Source organism: Ciconia boyciana, chromosome 7 (assembly GCF_034638445.1).
Source record: "Ciconia boyciana chromosome 7, ASM3463844v1, whole genome shotgun sequence".
Classification (NCBI taxonomy): domain Eukaryota; kingdom Metazoa; phylum Chordata; class Aves; order Ciconiiformes; family Ciconiidae; genus Ciconia; species Ciconia boyciana.
In genome coordinates this window covers 548,589-571,973 of record NC_132940.1, presented here as the reverse complement: position 1 = coordinate 571,973, position 23,385 = coordinate 548,589, and the positions used below count along the sequence as shown (strand labels likewise).

General features: G+C 44.4%; 1 protein-coding gene and 1 long non-coding RNA gene across 6 annotated transcripts in view; one reads left to right on the top strand and one right to left on the bottom strand.

Moving 5' to 3' along the window:
* Window positions 1-17,416, bottom strand: part of LOC140654229 (uncharacterized) — an 86,195-nt gene extending 68,779 nt beyond the window's left edge. For 3 of the 4 annotated variants that reach the window (XR_012043365.1, XR_012043368.1, XR_012043366.1), the window contains exons 1-3: window positions 14,962-17,416; window positions 13,298-13,351; window positions 12,646-12,803 (exon numbers count right to left, since the gene is read on the bottom strand). This is a non-coding gene — a long non-coding RNA (uncharacterized lncRNA). The remainder of the gene's footprint in view (window positions 1-12,645; window positions 12,804-13,297; window positions 13,352-14,961) is intronic. The other variant, XR_012043367.1, reaches the window with a different exon arrangement.
* Window positions 17,417-17,443: 27 nt separating this feature from the next.
* On the top strand, window positions 17,444-22,527 carry FPGT (fucose-1-phosphate guanylyltransferase). Of its 2 annotated transcripts, XM_072867334.1 has the most exons (4): window positions 17,444-17,624; window positions 17,840-18,007; window positions 19,640-19,732; window positions 20,603-22,527. In XM_072867334.1, exons 1-4 carry the CDS (start codon window positions 17,546-17,548, stop codon window positions 22,051-22,053), a joined length of 1,791 nt encoding a protein of 596 aa, XP_072723435.1. In that variant the 5' UTR covers window positions 17,444-17,545; the 3' UTR covers window positions 22,054-22,527. The 2 variants fall into 2 exon arrangements, with proteins under 2 accessions (XP_072723435.1, XP_072723436.1); XM_072867335.1 differs by lacking the exon at window positions 17,840-18,007.
* Window positions 22,528-23,385: the final 858 nt, after the last annotated feature.

The window sequence follows — 23,385 nt, the reverse complement described above, 5'->3', positions numbered from 1 at the left end:
CCATAATACTCAGAAGCAATCCGTACAATTGGCTTCAAAATAAACTTTCTTCCTAGTCCACAGTATAAAACCTCCCCAAGGCGTGACCCGATCCGCCGCAGGAGCACGAGGCCGTGCCGCAGCCGGAGGAGCCGGGCAGGCGTTGCCGGCGGAGGACACAGGGACGCCCCAACGCCACCCTCTGCCCCGGCGCGGCAGGAGCTGGGGCTGCAGCAGCACCGAGCAGAGCTCACCCCTCCGGCCGCCTCACGTGGACACAGCAGCCATGACAGCAGTGGCACAGGGACGAGCCCCGCGTCAGAGCAAGTGCGGTGCAGGCATTGGGGGTACGGCACAAGGCAGGACACGCCAGGCGTGGGGAGGTTTCTGGGGATGGCTCCTCTTGGGCCGGGCACAGCATGGCAAACGCAAGGACTGCCTCGGCAAAGCCAGGACATTTTGCAGCCGTGACGCCAGCAGCGCTGCCGCTCACCTCGCTGCGCGTGGAGACACGGGGCATGGCCCGAGCCGCCTGCGCTGCGTTCCCTGAGCCCGCGTGCCACCGGGAAGGCAGACAGCCCGTGTCGTGCCACGTCACGCCCGAGACAAGGAGCCAAGGGACCCTCTCCCAGCCCCTCAGCCACGCCGCAGCCCTCTCCTCCATCAGCCCCACCAACAAACCCCTCCTCTCACTACACTTCTGCTGCTTCCCCGAGGCCTCACGTTTTCTTTAAAGTCCAACAGCAATTTCTTCATCCCAGGAGAAGCAGAGGTTGAGAGCACAGGAGAGACCAAGCGGACCCCGCGGCCCTCGTGCCAGCCCCTGGCCCGGGGCGGTGGCGGCAGCGCCCAGCCTCGGCCCGGCACCGCTCTGGGCGACCGCCGCAGCGTGGAGATGGCGCCAGCACTCCCAGCCCGGCCAGACCTTCACCAGAACAGAACACAATAACCCCCACCACAGTCAATCCTCACTAAGCTTTGCAGCTACTGTACGCAAAGCCAAACACAAGAGGAAGAGTAATTTCGTCTTATTTTTTCTAACATGGACAAAAAGCAGTGTTTTCACCACATTTTATGTTGGAAATAGCTAACCTTCTACTAGAATTAGACCCGCAAATGTCTGCTCAAATGTCGAAGCTTGTGTTTGCCAAAGCTTAGCCCACCTGTAGGTGGATTTCCATCAGCTGGGGAACAAGGGGTAGGACCTCGCCCGCCGTTTCAAGGCCGGCCATTCCCACGCGCAGGCAGAGACATTAAGAGAAAACCTGATGTAACCGATGAAAATGTGAAGTATCTCGCTGCTGGATCATGACTGTCTGGTTTGAAAGCATTTCAAATCCTGTATCAAGAGCAATTGCCCTTTATAAAATACTCCCCTAGCAAAATCCTGTGCTTTCTCCTATGATAAAACTAAACCAGTACACACCTGTTTTAAGACACTGTACCCGTCTGATACACCAACTACCTTTCCACACATTTAACCAAAACTTCTCGAAGGGCTATTTCATTCATATTCATAAATCCTCAAGACCGTTATTGCTACAGGATTTAATATAAACGAATACCTCAGTGTACTTAGCAGAGCCAGTTCCACCCCTCTGCTCAGCTGCTCCTGTCACAGCTGCAAGCTGTCAGGACGTTTCTCCATGTCTTACTCAAAACCAGTACCAAGTTACTCCTTTCCAGAGTTCAGACTTCATTTAGTTCCAGTTTATGTTATTCAAGGAAACTCACTACACTGATTCTAGACCTGTGCCAAAATGCATGGCTGCACTGAAGAATAGTGACAGTTTTAAACTCGAATGATTCACAACAGATAGACAGAAATTAACCCTGTGCGACACAGAGAAGTTCTGCTGTCCGTCTGCTCCTCTCTACCCTTTACTCCAACGCCAGCTATAGCACGTATGCCATGAAGAGCAGGTTAAGAGCAAGGCAACATGTATGCGAAACCTTTAAGTCACTTGACCGAATGGCAGAGCCTGACCTACTGAAGCCAGTGGCCAAACTCACAGGAATAATGCACAAACCTACTCCTCTCACACTTCATCATATACTTGTTAAAATACATGAAATGAATCTAGGGAAAGAAAGAGCAAAGTCCTAATAAAACCTGTCCTATATTAAGGTCAGATATTTCATAATTATCAAAGATTTGGAAGAAATGCTCTGTGGACTTTTCTGCTCTCCTTGAAGCGGTGGAAGGCAATGTAACACACTTTCTCTGGAAAGACACCTGACAAGAAAAAACCCAGACTGTAAAGACTACATAAGTGGTTACTTTATTGTGTCTATCACTGAATACTTGGTTCCCAGAAACGATGGCTGAATCCACCTCTTCAGAAAAGTTTGCTTTTCAGGTTCAAATAAGCAGCGTTGCTAGTTCAAAATTAATCATAATCTCACTCCCCATCACGGCAGGAGTTTTCTTTATGAAAGTCATTATGAAATTAAAATTGTAGAATATAAGCCCATTTAAAGAAGGAACAGAGTGATGCAGGTAAATCACCCACAGAAAAGAGAAAGGACCAAATCCAACCATTCTACCAATCCCCTTGCTCTGAACTTCCCTTCATCTTTCTCACCTCCTTCTTCTGCCACATGGCCTACATGGTGTAATTCTGTTATTTTTAAACTTAAAAAGAAAAAAATCCTAGTTCTGTTCTCTGAGGTGAAAATTACCATTAACTGAGAAGAGTAGGACAATTCCATCCTACCTTGAAACTGCAAAGGGCAAAAAGGTGTTGGAAAGGCAGAAAAGCAGAAAAGTTATATCTAAAAAGGAAGCAAACTTTTTCTTCTATTCATAAAAGGGGATTTTCTAATGCTCTTTATACTTGATACCACTAAGAAGGTACAGCAGTTCTTATTTAGGCATTGTAAAAGATGGCACATCTAAATACGCGCCTTGTGCTCAGTGGCAGGGAGCTCACGCAGTAACAACTAATACATGATGCGCTATACGTGCACAGACGTAACCTAGAGATGACTGCAATAGGTCAATACGCGAAATACCTGTGTTTCAGCTGCAGCAGCAACGGCATCACACCGTAACGGTGCAACAGAAACTGCCCCGAAGCCACCCCCTGCAGTAACCCCCTCCCTCTCAGCTCCCCTGTGCCTCCAGTCCCCGTCGGTACTTCAGGAAGTTACTTTCACACGCCACGACGTTCAAAGGCCAGTTAACTTAGCAAGGCTTCAGATTTCACATACATAAATATAGTATTTAAACCTAGAGATCTACCTCTATCTTGTATTTGTGTCATATGTCCACATTACTGTAAGAAAGCCAACAGTGTCCTGGGATGTATGAGGAGGAGCATTGCCAGCAGGTCGAGGCACATGGTCCTTGCCCTCCACCCAGCACTGGCGGGGCCACCCCTGGAGCGCTGGGTCCAGTTCCCCAGTGCAGGAGAGACGTGGACATACTGGAGAGAGCCCAGCGAGGGGCCACCAAGATGAAGGGACTGGAGCATCTCTGCTGTGAGGAGAGGCTGGGAGAGCTGGGACGGCTCAGCCTGGAGCAGAGCAGGCTCAGGGATCTCGCCCCTGTGCACAAACACCTGCAGGGAGGGTGCAGAGAGGACGGAGCCAGGCTCTTCCCAGCGGTGCCCAGGGACAGGAGCAGAGGCCCTGGGCACACGCTGACCCGCAGGAGGGTCCCTCTGGACATCAGGAAACGCTTTGTCACTGTGAGGGTGACCGAGTCCCGCCAGGGAGGTGGTGGAGTCTCCATCCTTGGAGATATTCAGAACCTGTCTGGGCATGGCTCTGGGTGTCCCAGCTTGAGCAGGGCGGTCGGACCAGATGACGTCCAGAGGTCCCCTCCAACCTCAACCGGTCTGTGATTCTGTGACAATTTCCTATATGTAGTCTCTGTTTTTATCAGACTTTCCCAGAATTCTTAGAATGGTTCTTTCCTTTGTTTGCAGAGCTCATTTTTCTTAGAAAAAAATGTTTTGAATAGCACACTTACTCGTTTCCCAGATGAATGCTTTTCACCGTTAGTGTTCCGTTCTGGTTTAATGATGTGGTACATAAAGTTTTTCCTGTCACACACTGAAGGTGTGCTTTGACTGTTAACTCGTTTATCTTCATCTCTGACGTAATGTCACCGCAGTGGAAGTTCAGGCAAAGGAATTCTACTGTAAAAACAACCTTTGTGACTATTTCACAGTATATAAAGAAGTAGGTAGTACTCAAAATTGGAATAAAGCAGAGTTAATTCTTTTGTTGCAGCTGAAATTAAGTGAACCGCCATACTGAAATGTTTATTTAATGTTAATGAAATATCTAGTCTGAAATTTTAGAAAATTTAAGAAAATCCGTATTTAAACTCCTCAAAGCTTATTTAATGTATCTCAGCAAGGTGGATGAATAATGAAGGATTTTTTCGTATACAATATGCAGTGATATATGCAGAGCCAATACAAACACAAGCATCTTTTCAGATCCTTTGGGCAAGAACTCTGCCAGGCTGGGGTGGACCAACTGGCTGCCATCAATAACAAAGAAAACAGGCTATAGGAAGGTCTACTTATATCAGCCAAAGTTAGACCCGTCCAAACTAGGAATTGCACAGCCCGCTCATAAGCTGAACCTGTCTACTGAAAAGGGGAATCTGCCCCAGGGTTACCACTTGACTTGTCTTATAGCTTAATGGATGTTAACATGAAAAATACAGTATTCTGGTAAGCGTGATTGAGTCTTCCCTCTCTTTACCTATTTACAGTCAACAATCCCGCTTAGGTATAACGAGTTATGTATCTCTTCTCACTTGAACAGCATTAGACATAAGCAGTCTCACACAGGTACAGCCCAAGAACCGATGGTAGTGTAACAAGAACTGAATCCATGATGTACCATGAACAGGAGCAATTTTTCCCACAGCACTGTAGGACCATCGTCAGGCAGTGAGAGGAAATCTGCCTGCTCTCTGGTCCCACATTTACTCAATCTCGCTGTCACAAAAACCCAAAGCTCTATTTATGCCCCTTCCACCCTTGTCCAGGGTTCACCGCACGCACAGAGTGGATTCTCCCACCGACATCAATTACAGGACCTCACCCCACGTAACCTAGTGCAGAACTGCAGTATTAACTTGGGGTTTCTTTGAAGGATGTTTAAGGCCAAAGGTGAGATGCTAACAGAAAATAATCTTTCTTGTTTAAAATCAGTGGCTACATAGGAGCACTGGTGTATGGTAAAAGCCACACGTCTTTTTAAGGTGCCAGCAGTAACCCTGCAAATTAAGGACCACTAGTGAGCCCTGTTTCAGTGACAAATAAAATGACTGAAACTAAAACAGAAATAAAAGCTCCCATACATTCTGGACAAAGCAGCGAAGTTTCTGAGCAGAAAGAAAAATGCCTCCTTGCTCTCTGCTGGCACTTTAACAGGGCAGCACACTAGCAAACAGATCGGTGTAACTCAGGGCACACTCTCCAAACCTCTAAGGAGGATCTATTACCCATCTTTAACAGCTATCATTTTGTGAAATGGCAAAAAGCGCATCTCATGAAACTAATGAGATAATACAGTCTGGAGGATCTTCAGAGGAACCTAACAGAGGTGAGCAAATGCACAAATAGCAGCTGGAGAAATTCAGTGCTGATAAATGCAAAGTAATGCACATTTAAAGGAATATTCTGATAATATTGATATGTTCTGATAATATGATCTGTTATTGACAGACTTCATTGATTTCTAAAATACCCATAAAATCGTGAGAAGAAACAGTGTACCATCAATGAAAAAAAGTAACAATAATGTGTAATAAATGAGTGCCAAAGAAATTACATTTGACACAGTAACACTTTTAAGGTCAATTGTGTGTTCTCACCAAGAATACTGTCCAGTTCTGGTTACACCAACTAGAAAAGCTGTGGTGGCCGAAAAGTTGACTTATGGAAACTGGAAATTATATAAGGCGTAGATAAGCATTCAAATGAAGATCATGAATACTGATAAGGAATAAAATAAATACAAATGCACATTGAAACAATATTCAAATAAATCCTGTAAGGATCAGAAAGGAGACTGGAGCTTCCCACTCTGTTTCCCATAGCACAAAACAGGCAAACACAACTCCATTTAAAAATGCCAAATCCAAACGTGGTCAAAGGAACGGTCTTTCAGGAATGCGTAATTCTGCCTGCGGAAGGGCGGGAAGGCAGCACGCGTGCGACGGGAGAGGAGCACTCGGCCCAGGGAAAGGAAAGCCCAGCCTCTCCTCCCCCAGGCCCACCACTGCTGGAGCTGGAGCGTGGGCGCTCTAGAGCAGCATTCCCCTTATATTACTGGCATATTGCCTAAAGACAGGTTTTTAACACATAAAATGTTAAACACGGATTTCCACATATTTCATGTTGGTCTGTTTCCATATGTTTAGCATATGGAAATAAGTTAAATTATAGAATTACAATTTTCATGAATTTTCTTACTCTTCTCATGCAGCTGGCGCTCAAAACTGAAAAAGACATGGTACCAGGTTCATCTTTCGTTTAATTTAAATCTGGGTTTGTTACTAAAGAAGCATCAGTCATTCTAAATTAATTTTACACAAGTCTTCCTTGCTTAAATGTAGAGACTGATTTTAATGTATCAGAAATGAGAAAAAATAGCATTTTTTTATAAAGGGATATTTTTTGTCCTGAAAGTTTTGACTCTGGTCTGTTACAAAAAGAAGAGTTTAATAAAATGAAACGTTGTCTGGAAGAGATCTTCAAATTTCAAGGAAACCCTTGCTAGTCACAGTTAATATCCAGTAAGTATAAAGAATAAGTATGTTATTTTTAGAATGTAATATACAGTACTTCAAAAAGATTGACAAAACATTATCTGCAAAGGACTTCATATTAACATAATAATGAAACAGTTTTCAAGCCATTATGGAGGCACCGAGGTTTTTATGGTAATATGTAATATGGCAATAAAAACCCGTAAAATGCATAAGCATGAAGAACAAAACCCTTAAAGGTCCCTGCTTTGAACAGCTATTCGTTTCAGAGCACAGCTGTGTTTAGGAACTACAGCTACTTGTCTGTCTGAAAATGACCAGGGCACGGGCACCGTTTCCCTTCTCTCCAGAACGACCACGAGACTTGGACAGAAACCTCTGCAGGTCCTGTTGCTTTGTAACAAACACAGCTCGGCCGCTACACTGGGATAAATAAGACAACGTGCCTGGTGTCCAGTTTGCACAAAAATGTGCAAGCTTTGTCACCGCGGCAATGATGGCACTTAATCCTGCTATCCATTTTAAGAACCCAAAATTACCAGCGTACAGTAATGCTCCTGGTACCTATTGGGAGTACTTGGTATCGGGCACCAGATAGAGCTGGCAAGAATTAAGCCCACGTCCTCCTTGGGATCACGTCAGCGCACGCATAATCTCCCAGCAAAACACAAAAGCAAGGTATCATTTTTCTCCTTTCATAACCCCACACCTTACAGGTGTTTGATAAATCACCCTCTCAGTGTGCTTTGCACCCGGCTGACTCGGGGTCGGAGCCACTACTCCACCCTGGCGAGCTGCGTCTCCTGCTGCTGGTTTCACTACTTTTGCTGCCGTGCCGTGCTCTCCGCTTTCTCCCTGCTGCCTCTCCCCCAGTACGGCTCCTGCTCTCCCTCCTCCCACCTCCCACCATTTTTCTGCTCCTCCTCTGACTCGCTGCTGTGTCCTCCAGGGCCCCCCCAGAGCCTCCCACCCACTCCGCGCAGCTGCCAGGCGGGATGAAGGGACGCTGTGCTGTTCCCGGGGCGCCCGGCTCGCTCTGCCCCCTCTGCAGCAAGGTACTCGTCCCACAGCCGGCAGCGAGCGGACGCTCGGCTGTGCTGCCAAGGGCTAGTCCAGCTGAGCTCACCCCAAGCGTGCTGCCAACGGGGTCAAGCTCGCCCCGGAGCACGCAGCCAAGGGGGCACCGCCAGCAGCCCCCGCCTTACAGGACCACTCTGATGGCCCAGTGCCATTGGAAGTCACCACTAACCTTGCGCAGCGCTTATCATGCAGCCATGTGGCAGTGCTGGTTTATCCTCCACGTTACCAATCATGAGCTAATAAAAATCACAGACTGTTTTTTTCTGGATCGCTTGGGTACGAAGTTACCATAACTCGAGAATTACGCAAAATCAGGCAGCCCACTATGGTGGAACAGAAAATTCTGGAGATATTATTTCTCCATGTTAAGGCTTTTTCCCCTCAGTCACCCAGAAGACATTTTTAAGAGCTGCAGCTGGTTAGTGAACTAGTGAGGTGTCCCACCTCTGCTAACAAAGACTACAGCTCTTCAGATACTGTGCAACAAACAGCATGAGCAAAACCCCTTCCCATCATTGCAAACGCAGCTTCTGAGACACCAGAGGAACCTCGCAAGGTTCTCCAGGTACCCACGCCGACGTCCCGGTCACAGCACGGTGGTTAATAACCAGCTCAATCAGCTCTCCCCAAAGGCAGCACACTACTCTGCATACCCACGGCATTAGTGTTCCGAGATTGGTTTTAATTATGTAGCTGGAGTGAGAAAGTGTGACTGTCCCAGAGGCAAAACTTGATCTTTCAAAATAATACAGATGCTGTCACTCTTCACAAGCTTAGTAGTTCAAGAAAACTATCACTGGGGCACAGGTTTTATCATCTTTTTGATTTATCCACTAAGTAAAAACAGACTAAAATATCGCTGAAACAAACTGGAATAAGAAGGATCAATAGGCAGAAAAATAATGCCATGATCCTCTCTCTGTCTTGATTAAAATTCTGACAGACATAATACAAATAAAAAATGATCCTCAGGAAAGGAATGTGAGTTGAGGAAATAGAAAAAATACCAAAAAAGATCCAATTATAGCACCAATTGCGAACAGGGAATTTTTTACAAGATCACCCAAAAGGCAAGTCTTCCTCTGGAAAAAATAACCCAAGAGCTTTTAAGCAGATATAAAGCAAACACAGCATCATTTAAAGACAGGAACAACCATCTATGCAGGATCAATTCCATGAGCCTTAGCTGTCACTACGGAAAGGTCAAGGCCAAAACTGACTTTACTATACTTGAAACTACCCTTCTGCAAAAAACTGGTAACCAAAGCTAAGGCTGCACTTAAACTACCACCTATTTTGGGGAGGGAAGGAGTAATCTACCCTCAAAACCAATCTTTTATTGTCTATGTTGAACGATGTTGAGTAACTGTGTACTTCTCCTCCTCCACAGGCATTCCTCTGCATCGCTGCCTCGCTTGCTCACGAGAACACGCTTTCATTCCAAAGAAAAGTGCATAAATATACTACAGCATACCAAAGCTTGTGAGAATCAAAAGAAGTAAATTCTGTCAAATGCACTTAGCCCCCCTCCTCCCCCTTCTGAAGAATAATACTACTTTGATGTTCCATTAATACATTCTCATACTAGACAGTAGAGACGGTAAAGAAAAAGCGTGAGGTACAACCTTGTTCTGGAAAGCTGCAAGAGAATAGCCTACTTAATGAAAATAATAAGACAACAACTATACATTAAAATGTCAACAAACTGCAGAAAGCCTCCAGGCCCAGGAAAATGACTCCTATCCAAGTACACGAGTAACGGTGGGGAATAGCACAAATTGTTGTAACCGGTAAAAGCACAGCTAAACATACAAGCTAGAGAGAAAAGCACACAAAATAAACCATGTCACCTACAGAGATGGGTGCACTACACTGACTTATCAAAAAAGATGTGAATGAAGAAATGTTTTGACCAGCAGAACTGCATCTGTTAACATCTATTAACTTCACCAAACAGTAAAAATGCACGAAGCCTGGATAACTTCCGTAGATAGTTCCAGCACTGGGACCTGACAAAACACTAAAATCCTGACACACAAACTTTTCGATGAAGTCATCCAACCGAATAAATATAGATATCAAATACTTTCTGGTTTTTAATACTATTACTGGAGTGATTGCTCTTGTAGTTATGAAGTATGGGCAGTTTTATATGCAAATGAAGTTATTTTACGTCTTCACGATGAGATACAATCAAGTTCTTAACAATGTAAGAGATAAAATGAAAATGCAGTAATGGTTTTATCTGCCGTAGAGATGCTATTTACAGTACTTGTTTTCTGCCATTCACCTGACTTTAACAAATTAAACTAAATATGTTAGTAAACAAGTGCTGAGACTCCAAAAGTTCGTCCTCAATGACAAAAGAAATATCTTGTTGAATGCAGCGTGCATATAATTCTAATACATATAGCTCTAATATAACGTCCTTGAAAGCGCATGGTATGAAAGATACCAAGTTCCGAGTTGTGCAGATCCAGTGTTCTGGCTCAGAGTACAGTCATCGTGTATTTTTATTTTGAGGTAGTCTCTCACGTTACCATACTTTGGGAAAAGCAAATAACATAGAAATTTTTATATCTCATAACTTGAGTGGATTTACATAGCCTATAAAATCAAATTATGCTATGTCAAGTAAAAGCATGGTCTGTTCTATGCACAGGATTTCTCATACTTTTTTTACTTCTGAAAGTATTATTTTTTAAATCACTAGCATATTTAAAACTGTGTAGATCAAATAATGATTGACTATTAACAGGTCCTTGAAATGATTTCCATAAGCACTAGTTTTCTTACATCAAAAGGGACCTGAGTAAAATTGAGTGGTCATTTACAAAAACATGGTCAGAAATTTTAAAAGAGAGTTTAAATGCTTTTGGTGGTGTCTTTGCTATCCCTAGTCACCAAGGCAACAACCAATTTACAAATAGCATATGAAAAAATATTGTCCTATGCGCAAACAGTAATGTGAGAGCCCGTCTGTATCTAAGTCATGGATTTTGATGAACATTTGTAATAAAAACATAGCTTTTTCATGAAACGTCTCCAGGTAGCCAGTTTTGATGAAAGATTTATCATATGCCCACTGGCCTAGAAAATGGAAAATATTTTACAATAACTGCTAGGCTTAGAGAATGGTTAGAGGCAGGAGAATGAGTTTTTCCCTATCTGCTTTCAGGCAAAGGGCTTGGGTTCCCCAAAGACAAAGCAACAGAAATGATAATGAAAATGTTTAGAAAGGACTCACACAAAGAATAAATGGGGAAGTTTTAAAAAGCCCAATGGAAAGCCTTGAATATAGAGGAAAATAAATTAGTATGATTTTGTAGTAAACAAGAAATACTTCGTTTAGCTGTAAATCTAGCCAAGATGAGAAGAGGCGTGCTGAAAAGACGTCTAGAGAAAACAGACAAGGAAATGTACAGGAAGACGGGACAGTATGGTCCAGAGTCAGAAGGAAACCCCAGAAAGCAATAAAACACGGGCTTCCTGTATACATCGGTGTATTTCTTGTCCTATTAAGTAAGCGGAGATGAAGTATTAAATAAGATTTCTAAAAGATCTCTGCACGTGCCATTTGGCCCCAGGGCCAGAGCAATGTCCCCAGCCTGTTTAATTTACCCGTCGGAAGGCATCGCCAAGAGACAGCAGCGGAGCAGCCTACGGGACTGAGCCCCGCTCAGAGCAGAGGTCCCCGGCTGCTGCCACGGGGGGACCCGTCAGCCCCCGGCTGCTGCCTCGGCTGCCGCGTGGGCTGGCTGCTCTGACCGCACACAGCAAGGCAAGGGCCATTCCTTGCACCTAGAAAGAGGACCCCAGGACTGGAACCCCGTGCAAGTTCGGCAAAAAGCTCAAATTGGGAAGTTCAACTGGTTTAACACGTACAAAGAGGGCATAGCTGATCTCCTCTCTGTTCAACCACAGGATGCACCGGCAGGTGCTAACAAACACGAAGGACAAAAGAATTAGGAACTTAGTGTGAGCTAAGTGGACTACATATATTCAGTTAAGCATTGTTCTTAATGCATAAATGTTTTGTTCTGAAGCAAGATACCATACAGTTCCACTACATCACCTGAAAAACATTATGCAGCCACGTTAAATAAACAATTTCAGTTACGGATCCCTAATCCTGTTAGATTGAACACAGTTCAATAAAATTTTGTGTTAATGAAGCTCTAATCAAACAAGAGCCATGCAATTAGAAAAAACATTGTCACAACTGAACCTTTAGAGAGCAGCGTGCTACGAGCTGGCTTACCTCTCTAGCAACAGGAGAAACGTCAAGGAGAAGATAATGGCAAAAACATTTCTATTTGTCACGAGGTTTCCATCTCCCAACAATTTCCTCATCAGAAATTACACAGTAACCCAGTGCTTTGAGGGAGAAAATGCTGTTAACAACAATATGCCTACAGGCTATTTTCAGGCTCAGTGGAGTATCAAACAACGTGAGGCCTGTCAGATTAGGACTGAAAGATAATGAATGCACATTAGCCATTTTTCCAGTTTCATTATCATGAAGATACAGTAGACTTAATTCCTTCAAGCCTTCCCAAAACACTGGACCTGGAAGATGCCGTATCTGAAATAATGATGAAAATTCATCCTTCAGAAAAATGTAATTTATTAACACCTAAGATTATAACAGTCATATGCAGGCCAGCTCAATACTGGAATAAATAGAAGTAAATTTACCGACTAGACAAGGGCTGAACCTGGCCTTCGTGACTGCAGGATGATCACGCTAAACTCAGAGGTCACTGCAGCAGCTATGAAACACCAGGCACTCTTTGAGCCATTCAGTACAGCGCCATCATTTTACATATCTAAAAAACTGGACTTACTGCAAAGCAGACTGGAATTTTGGATTACGTTGTTCTAAGCAGCGTTGCAGAATTTTCCTGTTTCTGGCTTGTTCTGTCTCATTTTATCTCCAGCACGTGTAGAGCTCAGAAGGCCAAATGTGAAACTGCAGATTAAAGTTCAACTTTTGATCCATGAACTGAAAGATTAAATAGTAGATTAACAGTAGATTAAAACCAAAAACTGGAGAACATATACCAAATATCTACAGAAAAACCTTCCGAGTAAGTTTGGGGACAGGGGAAGCAGCAGGTGCCTTCCTGGTTTAACCACTTACAGAGAGACAGATGAAGCAGTTCAACGCACAGTAGGAACAATAAATCATTACCAGCTTACAATACGTAAACTGTCATATAGCCTTTTCCTATTGTTTATTTATGTCATTTAAAATGTACAAAATACTCACAAGAAGTTTTATCATTTTCTCTGTACAGCAAAGATTTTTTTTTCAAACTACAGCCCTTAAACCAAATCCATTTCAATACCAAAAATCCTGAATTCACGTGTAACCAACCACGTTACCATCATCATCCTTTCCACTCCTTTCTAAAGGAAGGGAGACCTCAAACACTGAAACTCCTGGTATCACGCCTTCTCACCAAACAGCAGGGTAGGCATGGGAAAAACACTCGCCTTTTTATCACATACGGCAAAAATTCTGTCAGCCCAAGATGTAACCGCCTGTCCCTAGTAAAAAAATGAATATACTCAGTCAGAAGAGCTTCCTCTGTGAAGAAATCATACTTTATTCAATATATATTGCTTCTAAGGAACACAACTACACAAATCTAAAAACAAATCAACTTCGTTTTTGCATCTTCACAACATATTATTATTTACCTGATGTGCATGGAGCTCCAGCACAACACCAAGTGAATCAATATTGATAACGTAATTATTTGAGAGGATGCATATTTTAAGTGAAAAAAAGAATATTGCAAATGCCCCACACTCTCTAGATACAGCCCATTTCACTGAACTATGACCAGGCCTTCTAACTTTTTTACAACAGACTCTGATCAATAGTTTGCTGACATTCAAGTATCAGATTTTTTGAAGTAGAAACAAGATATTCTGTATTCAGTTAACTTCTTCACGATAAGCTCTCTCCTTTTATTCATCCCTCAGAGGTCCAGGAAAAGAAGAATACAAAGACTACGTAAAAGGCTGTGTTCAGCTTTAAAAGGAGAATTTCAGATAAGCAAAGAAAATATCCAGCTATTTGTTATAATACTACTTATGAAATACCATACACCCACAGGGCAGAGAAAACTCCAGTGGCACTAATTGTTTAAGTAAGAAATACTGTTGTGCTAACGGCATTGTATACGACATATTGCATTCCCGCGGGTCACAGAAGGTACTTTGCTAACTACTGGCATGATTCCACAACACTGACATTTTATTTACTTAACCAAATGTTCATACACAAATGCAATGAGTTGCACATTAATCCGTCTTCTCTACTTGACACAAGGATTGCAGAGCTGGGCTGTACCTAAGGCCGTTACACCAAAGACTGAGGGACACAGGAGACCAGCACGATCAGACGGGAGGTGAGGTGGCGTTCAGCAACACACAACAACATATGTGTTTTCTGCTATTTTGTAACCACAATTTCCATAGAAAAAAGCAATTTGGGGATTTACACTTCAGTTAAATGCCAGTGTAAATAGTTTTGCTCTCACAAAAGCTCTCCCGGGACGCTACTAAGCACAAACGGTGAACACCTCCGCTTTCATCACTCAGACAAAATGTATTTCCTGGAGCGGTTCACTGGCTCTGCCACTGAATCTAACGAATCACCTACATTACTTTATGTATTATTTGAAATTTTGGGGGACAGAGCAATGCAGTATTGATGACAAACTATCATTTCCTGGAATCAACTATCAGGTTAAGTGATTATAAAATATTACTATTAAAAGTATGAATAACCATCCAACAGAAATAATTTTAAAAGAAATTATTACCATGAATAGTTGGATTCAATAATTATTCTAGACTTGGATTATCTTAGAGACTGCAAACAGAAATGTATGCGTTAGGAAGTCTGACTAATGACGAAAAGTTCAAAACAAAAATTCTGTTGAATTGCAGCAGTATTTCACTGCAAGCATTAGGGTCCCAATTATAGCTTCAAAGGCTTGCTGCAGCTAAAAAGGAATTAGTATTATTGTCAGTAAACCATTAATTACTTTGTATCGCCAGTAGTTTCCTAAATGACTTGTAAATTAGCATGTATTTTTAATCGCACTGTGAAAACTGCGTCACTATTGAGCACTATTGACAACTACCTGAAAGGAGGTCGCAGCGAGGTGGGGTCGGTCTCTTCTCCCAAGTAACAAGCGACAGGCCAAGAGGAAATGGCCCCAAGTTGCATCAGGAGAGATTTAGATTGGATATTAGGAAAAATTTCTTTACTGAAAGGGTGGTCAAGCATTGGAACAGGCTGCCCAGAGAGGTGGTGGAGTCACCATCCCTGGAGGAGTTCAAAAAATGCGTAGATGTGGCACTTTGGGACATGGTTTAGTAGGCATGGAGGTGTGGGGTTGACGGTTGGACTGGATGATCCTAGAGGTCTTTTCCAACCTTAATGATTCTATGAAATACATGAGCTATAAAAGACACCTCTCCCAAACTGTGTTTATTATATACCACGTCTTAAGACCCATGAGTCAGGGATAGATTAAGAAGAGCACAATCAATAAAGGGGACTCTACCATAACACCATAAAAAGACTTCCCAACTCCAATTCCTTTTTTCCAATTCAGAAAGCTAGGAATTCTCCCTCGGCAAATAAACTACTCATAAGGAATGGGACACAGGAAGACTTTCTGGTTAATATGTGAGGGTTCCCAGCTTTGCCAAGAATCACTCATCCTTCTGACTTAAAACAGAAAATGTTTGCTTAATGTCTAGAGCACTTTTCAATGTAATTGGGGTGATGCAGTTTTTAATTGGGTTCATGAAACACAGTCAATTGACAGGATTCATCACTAACGCTACATTAGCCAGGAGGTAAGAAAGGGGAAAACAGTATTAAAAAAAAAAACTGTAAAAAGCAGTGAATCTTCACCTGTTGTAACTAAACCTTAAATCTTTAAAGCTGGACTTAGGATCCAGGAACTTTTTCTCACTGAGGTCAATAGAGTTGTTGGCAACAACAAAAACTCAATGCAAAAGAGCAAAAGTATAGTTTCAACAAAACAGGCTGTGTCCCTTACTGGAGTAAGTTGAGAACACAAGGAAGGATCAAACAGATCTTTGTGGGGTACATCACTGATTAAGGCTGTTATCACATGCATCACAGAAAAGTCTCAAACTGATAAAGCTGCAGTGGAGTATTCATCTCTTTTTCTTTAATCTTCTCTGTCAGCGGTTTACAATCATGAAAAACTATAGATTTTTTCTAACCTTTTTTTTAACTTCCTAAATTATTTTTTTCAGTAGCTCCTATCGTGCTTTTACAGCTACTTTTTATTGTAAGATTTATGCATAATGAGATCTTATCAAGACAAACCCTCCTTTCATTTTCATCTATTTGTATTTGGTATCTGTAGTCTCAGCAGACTCTAAATCAGGAAGACAGATGAAGTCCACAGATCAAAAATCACAATATCCAGGGCAAAGAACTGCAGCGGGAAAAACTTTCAGCTGTGTGAATACCGCCAGAAGATATCAGATAATCACACACAATACAAGAGCCTGCAGCAAGTCCTTGTAGGATCTGTTCATCTACTCCAAACCCCGCTCAGCTCAGGGCTCAGCAAGCGTACCCCAGGAACGGCCGGGGAGTGCCACAGCATATGCAAGCAGGTCAGACATGGGCAAGGAAGGCTGAAGCGGACGAGTTCACGTGCAATTAGGATTCCGTTCCTAATTAGACTACCAAACCAGCAACCTAACTCACCCTACTTCCTCCTGTGACCACCACGGAGACGTATCCTAAACCTCCAAACGATGATCTGCTTCTACAAACGCAGCCTGAAGGCGTCAGGCCTGGGGAAACCCAGCCCTTCAGATCCTGAGCTCAACCTGGGCCCTGCGTTTTGAGGCAGCAAAGCATTTCCAAAGCCGAGCCCCGACGTATGAATGTCTTTTCTACCAGTTGTGTAACTAAAAAGAATGGGAAATAAATTTCTTTCCTTAAAAATCCCCGTTTGCGTTAAAAAACCCAAGGGCCACGGCAGACGAAGCGCACCTGACGGTTCACCGTTTAGCCGGCGCGGGCACCGGCGGCAGGCACAGAGCTCCGGCAAGGACAGCCGGCGGAAGCGGTGCCTCTTCCTTCTGAACGCAACGCCACTTGCAATAGCTTTAGACCCAAGAACTTAGTGATCAGGTACTATTAAAAAAAAAAAGGAAAAAAAAAAAAACCGGAGCGCAGGCGAGGGCGGCGGCAGCGCAGAAAAGGCCTCCGTCCAGCCCGTCCCGCCGTGGCCCCTTCCCCGACAGCGGCCCGGGTAGGGCCCCACTTCACGGGGAGGCCGAAGCCGCGGAGAGGCGAGCAGCGGCCCCTCTCCGTACGCCGACGGGCAGGCCCAGCCCCGAGAGCGGCCCGGCGCCGGCGCCCGGCCGCTGCCGCCCGCTCGGGCCCGCTGCCCGGGCTCGCACTCGCCCCCCCCGGCGGCCCGAGGCGAGTCTCCCGTCCGCTCCGCACCGCGGCAGGCGGCAAGCCCTGCTCCCAGCCCCGCCCCGGGCGCGACCCGAGCGCTGAGCTCGGCTGCGGCGCCGCGGGGCCGACCCGGGCACCGGCCGGCCCGCCCGCCCCGCCGGGCCCCGCCCCGGGCCCCAGCCCGGCTCTTCCGGGTCGGGCGCTCCGGCGGCGGCGGCGGCGGTAGCAGCACTGGGGCGCGGCCCCGGGACGGCGGCGCGGCCATGCCGGCGGCGGGCGAGCGGAGCGCGGCGCGGCGGGAGGCCACGGGGCGGCGGCTGGCGCGGTTCGCGGCGCTCAGAGGTGGGGCGGCCCCGGGCGGGGCGGGCGGGGAGGCGGCGGGGGCCCGGCCCCGGCCCAGCTCTGGAGCGCTCGGCCTGCGGCCGGCCCGCGGGCGTCCTGTGGGTCGGGTGCGCCCTGCCTGACCTCGGGACGCCTCGGGCTTCGGCGCGGCGCTCCGGCGGGGTCGGTGGCTCCCGCCCGCCGGCGCGCCTGACGCGGTGCCGCTCTGCCGGCAGGGAAGGCCGCCCGCCCCGGCGAGTTCTGGGACGTCGTGGCGGTGACGGCCGCCGACGCGGAGCAGGCGCTGGCCTACCGACAGCAGCTGGCGGAGAAGCTGAGCAGAAGGGAGCTGCCGCTGGGGGTCCGGTACCATGTTTTTGTGGATCCACCTGGACCGAAAATCGGTGGGCACCCGTCGCCGGCTCTCCCCTTGCTCTCGCGGGGGGCAGCGGCTGGGCAGGACGAGCCCGTGTCCGCGCTGCAGGCAGCTGCTTTTGCCTTCGGAGGGGCGGAAGGGGCTGTGTGACGCTGGCCAGGCCTCTCCTGCCCTGCCTGCCCTGCCTTCGGTTCCTGCGAGCTCCGGCAGGGTTTGGTGTAGATCTGAAAAGAAGGAAGAGCCGCGGCGTGCGGTGCGAGCACGCGGGCTCGCGTGCTGGGCGTGGACGTGGAGCGGGTCGCACCGCGCCCTGCCTGCGCGGCGAGTGCTGGCCTAGCTGCCGCAGGGTACGGGCACGCCGCACGGGGAGCAGGCGCAGCACCTCGCGGTGGTATTGTACGAGTTATACTCGCTTGATGTACTATATATTCAATAGAGTTATACTCATATAGTACGCTTACATAACGATACTCCTTTTCGGTCAGGTGGAAGCAGGCTTTGTGCTTGTGTGCTGCCTGCTGCAATGAAAGGGCTCCAAAATGCTGCTAAAGTCTGAAGTATTAATTAAACCACAAGTGTCAGTTCTAATGCCATTAAACAGCGTGTCGTTTTGATTCAGTTGTGCAACTGCGAGCATCGCAGGTTGGCTGCTTTTTCGGACTTAACGTAAGTTAATATTTGGCCGTTAGACTTCCCGCTGTACTCTCTGGGACTCCATCGTCGTGGTGGTTTTGAGTGAGTGCATGTCGATGATGCTGTATGACTCTTCTGAGTGTGTCGTATGGAATACAGAGCAACACTAACTCATGTTTTTTATAAATTCATACTTCTTACCTTAACCTGATTGTTTAAATTTAAACAATGTGAATATGTTTTAATATATTACCCAATGCGCGGCAAAAACCTAGAAGAAAGTAGTCTGTCCATAATATCATCCTATAACTCTTAATACCTGTTCACTTTGATGTAGAAAGTAACTAATCTCAGTAGCCTGTCCGCAGTGTAGAATAACAGGCAGAGATTTATTCTCAGAAATCTAGCAATTATGTGTTGTAGGAGCACATAGAAAATATCCCAAACCATTTCCTCATATCCCAAACATTTTTCCTCATTTCCGTACTGTAAATGTCAAAAGTACTTTTGAATGCTTGCTTCAAGTCAGTAGTGAACTTCAGTATGACTTGTTTCCTACGGGAGCTAGTTTTTATGGTTAAGTTATGGCCTGTTGAAACGATGAAATGCTTCACGTGCTGGGGCCGCTCAGAGAATGGCTGGGAGGGGAGAACACGGTATTTTCCCACGAGCCGTCTACTCAAGATGCCCTCCCCTCTGAGTGCACAAGGCTTCCAGAGTGGCTGTCCGTCATCTTCGTTGCATGATGTTGTCAACTGCGATGCAGCAGAAAGACTGTTCGGTCAGAACTGGTTTAGGAAATTTCGGGCATCTGTGCATCCATTGACACTCGGTTTGCTTAAAAGATTGTCTCTGCAGTCATAGGACCTTTTTAAAAATAAATGACACGTTTTCCACAGCAAAAGGCAGCATTTAAAACATGCTTCCTGATCACCCTGCCACAGCACCAGATCCCAGTATGCTTCATGTGTCAACGCAGATGTTACTGGTGCTCTTTTCAGCAGATACTAAAATATTTTTTCTTTAGGAAATGGTGGATCAACATTTCATGTTCTTCGATGCTTGGAAGATCTGTATGGTGATAAATGGACTTCTTTTATTGTGCTGCTCATTCATTCTGGTAAATTCTGTTTTACATTTCACACTCTAAAGTTGTACCCCTTTTTTCTTTTATTTTTTTCTAAAATTAATGTGATGGCAGAGTCAGAGTTCTGAAATGCAGTTCCCTCAGAAAAGTAACTCCAAATGTATCTGATCTGATCACTTGAATTTAGATCGATGCTTAGGAGATACTACTGTCACTTAAGCATTTCTTCTCATCACTTAAGTTGTTCTCTCAAACAGTGGAGAAGGAAGTGTAATTCAGAGTATCTGAATTAAGCTCCTGCCTTGAAATACCCGTTGAAGGAGATGGCCCTCTCTGTAGGGGACCCAGGGGTCCTCATAACTACAGGCAGACTGAATACTTGCCGCCTTGTCCAGTTAGTCAGAACACTTCCAAAAGGTGCATCAGTCTTGCAGAGGAGAAAGAAACCAGGTAATAACAAGTCACCTGACCAGACCACTGCTTATTTGACTTACCTCTGACTTAAAATTCCCAGCAGAGGTGCAAGGCTCCTCCTTTTTTTTCAAGCAAAAAGCAGGCGTCATTTGCTTTCTTCACTTAAGTTATAGACAAGTGGTCCATATTCCAGCTCTGAAGCAAAGTAAAGGTAATGAAATCTGCCACAATTTTAATACAAGCTAGTTAAGGCATGGTAAATTTTGGACATAAGGTCAGATCTGATTTGAGAAACATTTGAAGAAGAATGATTTGATTTTTTTTTTTGCATCTGTCATTTTTTGAGGAATACTTAGTATATGACCAAGCCGGGGGCGGGGTGGGGGGGGTGTTATACCTTTGTGTATATGTAAAAAAGCTATATAGGTTTAGGTTTTGCTTATTTATATACAGTCTCTCTGTATAATTAAAAATGTCTTTTTCTTCAAGGTGGTTACAGTCAACGTTTACCAAATGCAAGTGCACTGGGAAAGATTTTCACAGCTTTGCCTTTTGGCGATCCCATTTATCAGATGTTGGAACTGAAGCTTGCCATGTACATTGATTTCCCCAGCCACATGAAACCAGGAATTCTCATTACGTGTTCGGATGACATAGAACTTTACAGCACTGGAGTTACAGAAACCGTCACATTTGATAAACCTGGATTTACCGCATTAGCTCACCCTTCAGATTTGACAGTTGGGACCACTCACGGAGTGTTTGTTTTAGATCCATCCAGTTTTTCAGGAAAAGGAGGACTTGAATACACATCTTGCCATCATTTCCTGCACAAGCCTGATATTGAGACGATGCGCCAGTGTGGTGCAGTATGTGTAAGAGGGAATTGTTCTCGGCTAAGTTCCTCTGGACGCCACAGTGACTCAGAAATGGGCTCAGAGTGTGTGTATACAGACAGTATATTTTACATGGATCATAGCATTGCAAAACGATTACTGACGTTTTATAAGCAGATGGGCACTCTCTGCTGTGAAATAGATGCCTATGGTGACTTCCTCCAGGCCCTGGGACCTGGAGCCACTCAAGATTACACAAAAAGTACCAGTAATGTCACAAAAGAGGAATCGCAGTTAGTAGAAGTACGGCAGAAGCTATACTCCCTTCTGAAAGGAACTACGCTTAATGTTATAGTCTTAAACAACTCCAAGTTCTATCACATTGGAACGACTCAAGAGTATTTGTTTCATTTTACATCTGATAGCAAACTGAAGTTTGAGCTCGACTTACTGTCTGTGGCTTTTAGCATCTTTCCTGACAAAGCTGAGACCTTGGATCGATCAGCCAGTATCATTCAAAGCATACTTGAGCCTGGGTGTTTTATAGGACCCGGATCCGTTATTGAATACTCTAGAATTGGACCTGAAGTCTCAGTAGGGAAGAACAGCATTATTAGTGGATCGTACATAAATTTGAAAGTAGACATACCTTCAAACTGTTTTCTGAGTTCATTAAGTATAAAAGCTAACGATCAAGTGAAGTATGTAAGTATGGTGTTTAGTGTAGAAGACGACTTGAAAAAGAATGTGAAATTGTTGTCAGATATACATTCACTCCAGTTTTTTGGGGTCAGCTTACCAGAATGCTTGGACCTCTGGGGCATAAAGGTTTCAGACCAGCTCTTCTCCAGCGGCAGCACAGATTTGGGGTTGTGGACTGCTAGGATTTTTCCTGTTTGTTCTACTTTAAGTGAATCAGTTAGAATGTCGTTAAAAATGTTAAATTCTGTGCAGCACATGTCAGCTTTTAAACTGAATGGCTTTAAGCTCTTGTCTGTTGAAGAAATGCTCACCTGCAAAGATGTAGAAGTCATGTTGAAGTTTAGGAAGCAAATTCATGACGAAATCCATCTACAAAGACAAAAAGAGAAGTCTGATTTGTAGAAGGAACAGTACTTGAACAAATTTCCTCTTTTCATTTGTGGATGATAAATTACTTTCCAGCTTGTAAAAATCATAAGAAAAAAGTACACAGATCTTTTCTCTGATTTCATTGAAGTAGAAATAATGAAATTGCATTAACAGCGTTGTTGTAGGATAACATTAATAATGCAGCAAATGCAGATAAACTACTCTTTTGATGAAAGAAGTAATGAAATATTTCAATCTCTGAAAAACACTAATTGGTGACTTTTCTTGGGGTGCACATTATTATGTTTTGTGGTCAGTAAGAATATGATACAGAACAAATTAATTAGAAATTTGACTGAAAACTGCTTTAAAAGTTTTTTAAAGTAGAACGTTAGCTCCAGCAACATGGAATGATATAGCAATAACTTATGTTTCTCTCTTTTCATGCTGCCTTTTTACAGTAGTGTTTCAAATGGGTAAAGATAAATTTATTAAACGTACTTTTTAAATCAAGACATCTTGTCTTAAGAATTAATTGTTTTCTTTCTTTTTTTTTTCATTTTGTAATTTTTTTATACTTTCTTGTTTTTCATCAGAGGACAAAGATTTGCATGAGAGATCATTCTTTCCCTTGTGACTAATAATATTGGGGTCAAAACCTGGCATCAAGACATACTGATTTTTTTTTTTTTTTACTGTTAGTCGTTTGGAAGCTGGTAGTTTGATTGGGCAGCTACCAACTTTTTGTTATCCACAGATTTACTGATATGTGCCACAGGAAAACCTACATTTTGTATTTCTCTAAACTGAACTGTCGGAGTCCTTGGAGTGATGCTTAATCCTCGTGCAGACCAGCGGAGTAAGGGACAACAGAGAGGTGAACTATTGTGAGTGGTACCACGATGCACCTCTTAGGAGAAACACAATGTCTATTCTCTCTTCCCCTTCTCCACTCTGTACTAATAAAGGTGTCCTTTTCTTTCTGGTTTAGAGGCCAAAGATCCAGCTCCAAATAGATAAGTTACATTTTATACTTTCTGTTCTGGCCTGATCAAAAAGGAAAGTGCCTTTTTTATGTGTACAACTTTAAATGTACTTTTCTCTGTTCCCTCTTGCCCGTGCCCCCCCCCCCCCCCCCTTTTTTTTTTTTAAATATAGGAGGTGTCATGCTAGGTCATGCCAGTGCTCCGTCTAGCCCTGTATTACATCTTAGGCTGTGGCACCACAAGATGCTGTGCAGGGGGAGCATCCAAGCCTATCCAATTCTGTGATCCTCTTTGTTTTTAGCAGCTCATTACATGAACAATCAGTATATACCTTAGCACTGCAAGGTGGAAAAAAGCTTGTTCACACTAAGCTTCTATT

Excerpts from the sequence above, each read along its gene's own strand:
- FPGT (XM_072867334.1), top strand. The coding sequence starts at position 17,546 with ATGCCGGCGGCGGGCGAGCGGAGCGCGGCGCGGCGGGAGGCCACGGGG. Across the intron at positions 17,625-17,839 it reads GCGGTTCGCGGCGCTCAGAG|GGAAGGCCGCCCGCCCCGGC; the intron begins GTGGGGCGGCCC and ends CTCTGCCGGCAG. Across the intron at positions 18,008-19,639 it reads TCCACCTGGACCGAAAATCG|GAAATGGTGGATCAACATTT; the intron begins GTGGGCACCCGT and ends TTTTTTCTTTAG.